This window comes from Hyperolius riggenbachi, chromosome 7 (genome assembly GCF_040937935.1).
Source record: "Hyperolius riggenbachi isolate aHypRig1 chromosome 7, aHypRig1.pri, whole genome shotgun sequence".
NCBI classification, from domain to species: Eukaryota; Metazoa; Chordata; class Amphibia; order Anura; family Hyperoliidae; genus Hyperolius; species Hyperolius riggenbachi.
The window spans coordinates 316640112-316647611 of NC_090652.1; the positions used below are offsets into that span (position 1 = coordinate 316640112).

General features: G+C 50.4%; 1 protein-coding gene across 1 annotated transcript in view; it reads left to right on the forward strand.

The window, feature by feature from the left end:
* Window positions 1-7500, forward strand: part of LMLN (leishmanolysin like peptidase) — a 37588-nt gene that overhangs the window by 27158 nt on the left and 2930 nt on the right. The window contains exons 13-17 of the mRNA XM_068246239.1: window positions 2028-2160; window positions 2484-2643; window positions 4482-4612; window positions 5745-5955; window positions 6216-7500. The exon at window positions 6216-7500 is cut by the window's right edge and continues 2930 nt beyond it. Coding sequence (XP_068102340.1) covers window positions 2028-2160; window positions 2484-2643; window positions 4482-4612; window positions 5745-5955; window positions 6216-6316 — 736 coding nt within the window. The 3' untranslated portion in view covers window positions 6317-7500. The remainder of the gene's footprint in view (window positions 1-2027; window positions 2161-2483; window positions 2644-4481; window positions 4613-5744; window positions 5956-6215) is intronic.

The following is a 7500-nucleotide window of genomic DNA, read 5'->3' on the forward strand; positions in this document are numbered from 1 at the left end:
TGACCTAACGGATTATTAGGAACACCATACTAATACGGTGTTTGACCCCCTTTCACCTTCAGAACTGCCTTCATTCTACGTGGCATTGATTGAACAAGGTGCTGAAAGCATTCTTTAGAAATGTTGACCATATTGATAGGATAGCATCTTGCAGGTGATGGAGATTTGTGGGATGCACATCCAGGGCATGAAGCTCCCATTCCATCACATCCCAAAGATGCTCTATTAGGTTGAGATCTGGTGATTGTGGGGACCATTTTAGTACAGTGAACTCATTGTCATGATCAAGAAACCAATGTGAAATGATTTGAGCTTTGTGACATGGTTCATTATCCTTCTGGAAGCAGCCATCAGAGGATGGGTACATGGTGGTCATGAAGGGATGGACATGGTCAGAAACAATGCTCAGGTAGCCCGTGGCATTTAAACAATGCCCAATTGGCACTAAGTGTGCCAAGAAAACATCCCCCACACCATTACACCACCACCAGCCTGCACAGTGGTAACAAGGCATGATGGATCCATGTTCTCATTCTGTTTACACCAAATTCTGACTCTATCGAGACTCATAAGACCAGGCAACATTTTTCCAGTCTTCAACTGTCCAATTTTGGTGAGCTCGTGCAAATTGTAGCCTCTTTTTCCTATTTGTAATGGAGATGAGTGGTACCCGGTGGGGTCTACTGCTGTTGTAGCCCATCTGCCTCAAGGTTGTGCGTGTTGTGGCTTCACAAATGCTTTGCTGTATACCTCGGTTGTAACGAGTGGTTATTTCAGTTAACGTTGCTCTTCTATCAGCTTGAATCAGTCGGCCCATTCTCCTCTGACCTCTAGCATCAAGAAGGCATTTTCGCCCACAGGACTTCCGCATACTGGATGTTTTTCCCTTTTCACACCATTTTTTGTTAACCCTAGAAATGGTTGTGCGTGAAAATCCCAGTAACTGAGCAGACTGTGAAATACTCAGACTGGCCCGTCTGGCACCAACAACCATGCCATGCTCAAAATAGCTTAAATCGCCTTTCTTTCCCATTCTGACATTCAGTTTGGAGTTCAGGAGACTGTCTTGACCAGGACCACACCCCTAAATGCATTGAAGCAACTGCCATGTGATTGGTTGATTAGATAACTGCATTAATGAGAAAACAGGTGTTCCTAGTAATCCTTTAGGTGAGTGTATATCTCACTATTTACTACCTTACACATTTGGAGACAGTACACAATTTTGGCCAGACACTTAAAAGTAAATGTGAAGTGGATTTAAAAAAAAAAAAAAAAAAAAAAAAAGGAGAGGGGAGTCTCTGGGTCCTATATAGCCTAGGTTCTCAACATGTGGTACGCGTACCCCAGGGGGTACTTCTGATGGTTCCAGGGGGTACTCGGGCTTGATATAATTAACCAAAAATAATACATTTAAAGTTGTAGAAAATGATAAATCTTAGTTAAACAACACCAAATTAGTATTTTAGCTAATTAAAAGCAAAAGTAAATGCTTGGAAATTGTTTAGAACCAATTATCATGTACTACTATTCAATATATATTTGTCAAGGGGTACGTGTGATAATGATTACTGTGCTAGGGGGTACTCGGTGAGTAAAGGGTTTTAAAAGGGGTACATACCAATAAAATGTTGAGAAACACTGCTATAGAGGCTTCCCGCTCCTCTCTCGGTCCCCATGTTCCAGCATCATCAACCCTGGAAGCTGTATGCGACAGGGAGCCAGCCCTGGAAAGCAGGGACCGTGAGAGGAACGAAAGAGTTCTATAGGGCCCAGAGCCCTCCCTCTCCTTAGGTAAGTATCTGGCTTTTTTTTTTCTTTAAATCCACTTGACATTCACTTTAAGCAATTAGCATGTATGTAACAGTTGTCTATTAGCTGGACTGCCATGAGCAGATTTCCTGTACATATAGAATACCCGGGAATCTTCTCCAGTCACAGGATCTGGAAGTGGCTCTGTAGGAGTGATGAAATGTCTGCTGAGAAGGGCATTCAGTTCTCCCAGTGATGTGATCTCCTCTCTGCAGGAATCGGGCAGTCAGCCCTTTCTGTCACACGCTCAGGAGTAACCCGCTAAAACTGACCTGCAGGCAGGACCAGAGAGCCGTGGCCATATGTAACCTACAGCGATTCCAACAGCGCCTCCCCCTGGAGTATCAGGTACACACTGATGTATGTCTCACACCGCTGGGGGGTGGTCATATCGCTGTGTGGCAACATGGGGGTGTGTCTGTGTTCCCCCGCAGAGATGTGCCCGTGTCGCACTGCGAGGGTGGGTGTCTCTGGTTTTGGGGGGGGTGTGTCTCAGTTGCACCGCGGGGGCGTGTGCCAGTGGTGTGTGTCTGCGTTACACCATGGAGGTGGGTACTGTGTCCCACTGTGGGGGTTTGTGTCCGAGTTGCACTGCAGGGGGGTGTGTCTGCGTCACATGGTTTATGTACACTTCTTTCATGCAATTGACGTTCCTTCTATTTCCTGTGCAGTACTTTGATGACATTCCGGGGGTGGCGCGGTCGGAGCTGCCGTATTATGGGGGTGCGGTGGAGATAGCAGACTTTTGCCCCTTCACACAGGAGTTCAGCTGGCACCTGAGTGGAGAGTACCAGCGGAGCTCTGACTGCACGATGGCGCAGAACCAGCCGGGTGAGTACACACCCCCTTCCCCTCTCCAATAACAGAACACATTATTACCTGAAGGCTGCAGAGCTTTTCAGCCAGTAAATATCTATCGTTGTACTGCTGTAACTCAAGGTTCAAGCACTTTGTCATTGTGTAACACAACAAAATTACTTTTCATGACGGCCCCACGGTGCATATAGGTTCTTAATAGGGAAAGAGACATTTTTAGGAAAAGAGAAGAAATTATACAAGTATGCCAGGTATTACAGATATTTAAACAATTTGTACACAGTGATAATTATTAGAGAGGATTCAGAGTTCATCAAGTTTATGGTAGATGGGAAAAAGCTGTCTTTCTGTCTGTGTGTGTGTGTGCGGATTGATCTAAAACGTTTACCTGATGGAAGGAGCTCAAACAAGGCATTTCCAGGGTGAGTGTTGTCCTTGATAATGTTTTTGGCCCTTCTCAAGCTGCGAGTATTATACAAGAGCTCCAGTGATGGTAGTTCAGTGCCGGTAATGGCTTCTGCTGTTTTAACAACTCGCTGCAGGGCTTCTCTAGTAGCCTTGGTGCAGCTGTCGTACCAGGCCGGCATGCAATTGGTCAGAACGCTTTCTATAGTGCATCTGTAGAAATTAACCAGCAGCTTCTGTGGGAGGTTAGCGCTCCTTAGTTTTCTCAGAAAGTAGATGTTGTTGTGCTTTGCCAGTTAGAGCTAAAGCATTGTCAGCCCAGGACAGGTTCCATGCGATGGTGACTACCAAAAATTTGAAGCTAGAAGTTCTCTCTCCACAGCTTCTGCATTGATCATTTGCGCTAAGTGAGTGGTCTTTTTGGTGGTCCTAAAATCCAGAATAATTTATTTGGTCTTCTTTGTATTTAATAACAGGTTGTTAGTGTCGCACCATGCAGTCAGGTTCCTAACTTCTTCTCTGTATGCAGCTTCCTCATTGTCTTCCTCAAACTTAACAATTATGTTTGAGGTATGTATATAACCTGGCAGTCATGGGTGAAAAGTGCGTAGAGGAGAGGGCTTAGTACACAACCCTGTGGCACGCCAGTGCTCAGGGTGGAGAGGGCTTAGTACACAGCCAGTGCTCAGGGTAAGGGTGGAGGATGTCTGATTTCCTAGTGTGACAGTTTGAGGGCGATTAGTAAGGAAGTCCAATAACCAAGTACATATGGAGGGAGCAAGTGCATGGAGTTGGACAGCTGGCTAGGTACGATGGTGTTAAATGCTGAGCTGTAGTCAACAAAGAGCATCCTAACATAGGAGTTGGGCTTTTCTCGGTGTGAGAGGTCAGCATGGAGAGCTACACAGATGACATCCTCAGTCAATCTATTTGTTTGGTAGGCAAACTGGTGTTGATCTAGATTTGCTGGGATGGAGGCCTTGATGTGTGTGGCTACCAGTCATTCAAAGCACTTGGCGATGACAGGGGTAAGAGTGACTGGTCGGTAGTCATTAAGACAGGTTATCCTAGGATTTTTTTGAACTGGCACAATGGTTGTAGATTTAAGGCATGAGGGGACTACACCCAAAAACAGAGAGAGGTTGAATATTTGTGTAAACACTTTCGCTAGTTGACCAGCACAGGCCTGGAGCACACGTCCTTGCACACCATCAGGACCTGCAGCTTTCCTGGTGTTGATATTTGTGAGTGCTTGCTGCACTTCATGTATGTAAAGGATTAAAGGCTGTGAGTCTGTAGTGGGCCCAAAGTTGACTGGAGGCTGATTGATGTCTTTTTCAAATCTAGCAAAGAAGTTGTTAAGTTGCTCTGCTAGGCTGGGGTTGTTATTGTCCAGTGTGTATTGTGTGCCATGAAGATGTCTGATGAAAATGTCGCCTCCCTTTCAGCGTCCTCCAGGAATTACGGTGCGGAGCGCTACGGTCCAGGGTCTGCCTGTCTGGAGCAACGCTCGGCCTTCGTCATGGAGCAATGTATGAGACGCATGAGTTACCCCGACTGGGGCAGCGGCTGCTACCAGGTGCTTCTCAAAGCTCCCTCTCCTACATTCATTCTTATTGTGTGTCTCCTGTGTGTCTGAGCTGTCTCCTGTGTGTCTGGGCTGTCTCCTGTGTGTCTGGGCTGTCTCCTGTGTGTCTGGGCTGTCTCCTGTGTGTCTGGGCTGTCTCCTGTGTTTGGGCTGTCTCCTGTGTCCTGTGTTTGGGCTGTCTCCTGTGTGTCTGGGCTGTCTTCTGTGTCCTGTGTTTGGGCTGTCTCCTGTGCGTCTGGGCCGTCTCCTGTGCGTCTGGGCCGTCTCCTGTGCGTCTGGGCCGTCTCCTGTGCGTCTGGGCCGTCTCCTGTGCGTCTAGGCGTCCCCTGTGCGTCTGGGCCGTCTCCTGTGCGTCTGGGCCGTCTCCTGTGCGTCTGGGCCGTCTCCTGTGCGTCTGGGCCGTCTCCTGTGCGTCTGGGCCGTCTTCTGTGCGTCTGGGCCGTCTCCTGTGCGTCTGGGCGTCCCCTGTGCGTCTGGGCCGTCTTCTGTGCGTCTAGGCGTCCCCTGTGCGTCTGGGCCGTCTCCTGTGCGTCTGGGCCGTCTCCTGTGCCGTCTCCTGTGCGTCTGGGCCGTCTCCTGTGCGTCTGGGCCGTCTCCTGTGCGTCTGGGCCGTCTCCTGTGCGTCTGGGCCGTCTTCTGTGCGTCTAGGCGTCCCCTGTGCGTCTGGGCGTCCCCTGTGCGTCTGGGCCATCTCCTGTGTGTCTCAATATTTTGAATAGAGGCACCAAATTATATTAAAATTAGTTTAAAACCGTTTAAAAAGGGAGGCAGTGGTGGACTTTCCTCCCCGATAAGACTCGTACAGTCAGTGTCCAGTAGTAAAAAAAAAATTGTAATCCTAAAACTTCAAAAAGATACAATGCATTTGACGAGGTTCAACCTGCTTCATCTGGAAATAGATAGGATGGGATCACATGACCTGTCTGGTCTTCCACCATGCTCTCATTAGAGAGGGTGATCACATGACCTGTCAGGTGTTCTACCATACTCATATGGGACAGAAGGCGATCACGTGACATGTCCCGTCTTCTAGCATTTTCGTATCTCTGCTCAGGTGTATTCTAGAAATCATATGTGTGATGTCACATGACCTGTCTTTATCCTCTTCCTGTCTCCCGCTCAGGTGAGCTGCTCCTCAGAAGGCCTGCAGGTTTGGGTGGAGGACTCCGTATACCTGTGCACTCGGGCTGGACAGGTCCTCGCCGTCAGTGCCCACATTAATGGCTGGTTCTACGAGGGGCATCTGGTATGCCCACCTTGCCAAGACTTCTGTGACTTCTGCCCACCAGAGCGAGAGCCGCCTCCGGACAACAGGACCAGAATGGCCCCACTAGGTATGTCCCATCTGGGGATAGACTTCTCCACCAGCAGCAGGTAGTAGTATGAGTTATACTATTAGTAGTAATAGAGCTGGTACTAGTAGGGGTAGTAGCAGTGGTTCTAGTAGTAGTAGTGTTGGTTGTAAATGGGGTAATTCTGTAGCAATGGTGGTGGTAGTAGTGGTAATACTGCAGTAGTAGTTGTAGTGCTAGTATTACTTCACCTTGAAATCCAGAGGACTATCCGCTTCTAACTGGACTTTTCTTCCTGGCAGATCTCTGCTCTCGTTCCTCCAACCTGGTGGTGACCCTGTGGCTGCTAATGCTGAACTTGCTCCCCCTGCTGGCCGGGTTTTTCCTCTGCATCCATCAGTGATGGAGAGGCCATGTAAGCTGCTGCTCTGGATCAGAGTGTCTCGCTGTGTCCTGTGACACCTCCGCACTATACATGGGCATTACTTTACGGACTTCAGACGATCCCCTCACCCCCCACTAGGGGGAGTCGCTTTACTTGAATTTCTTTTGACTGACGTTTAGATTTGCATAATAGACAGTGGCCTAGTATTGATGAATTGGGCAACAGAAGCTGTGTGTATGAATCCAAGAGCTGATCCTGATTGGCTGCTTGTGGTGACCCCGATGTGTTGTCACTGCAACCCCCTTGCTGGACGGTGTGACCTCTGGTTACCTCCTTGCTGGGCGGGGTGGCCTCTGGTTACCCCCTTGCTGGGTGGTGTGACCTCTGGTTACCCCCTTGCTGGGTGGTGTGACCTCTGGTTACCCCCTTGCTGGGCGGTGTGACCTCTGGTTACCCCCTTGCTGGGCGGTGTGACCTCTGGTTACCCCCTTGCTGGGCGGTGTGACCTCTGGTTACTCCCTTGCTGGGCGGTGTGACCTCTGGTTACCCCCTTGCTGGGCGGTGTGACCTCTGGTTACCCCCTTGCTGGGCGGTGTGACCTCTGGTTACCCCCTTGCTGGGCGGTGTGACCTCTGGTTACCCCCTTGCTGGGCGGTGTGACCTCTGGTTACCCCCTTGCTGGGCGGTGTGACCTCTGGTTACCCCCTTGCTGGGCGGTGTGACCTCTGGTTACCCCCTTGCTGGGCGGTGTGACCACTGGTTACCCCCTTGCTGGGCGGTGTGACCTCTGGTTACCCCCTTGCTGGGCGGAGTGACCTCTGGCTACCCCCTTGCTGGGCGGCGTGACCTCTGGCTACCCCCTTGCTGGGCGGCGTGACCTCTGGCTACCCCCTTGCTGGGCGGCGTGACCTCTGGTTACCCCCTTGCTGGGCGGCGTGACCTCTGGTTACCCCCTTGCTGGGCGGCGTGACCTCTGGCTACCCCCTTGCTGGGCGGAGTGACCTCTGGTTACCCCCTTGCTGGGCGGCGTGACCTCTGGTTACCCCCTTGCTGGGCGGCGTGACCTCTGGTTACCCCCTTGCTGGGCGGCGTGACCTCTGGTTACCCCCTTGCTGGGCGGCGTGACCTCTGGTTACCCCCTTGCTGGGCGGCGTGACCTCTGGCTACCCCCTTGCTGGGCGGCGTGACCTCTGGCTACCCCC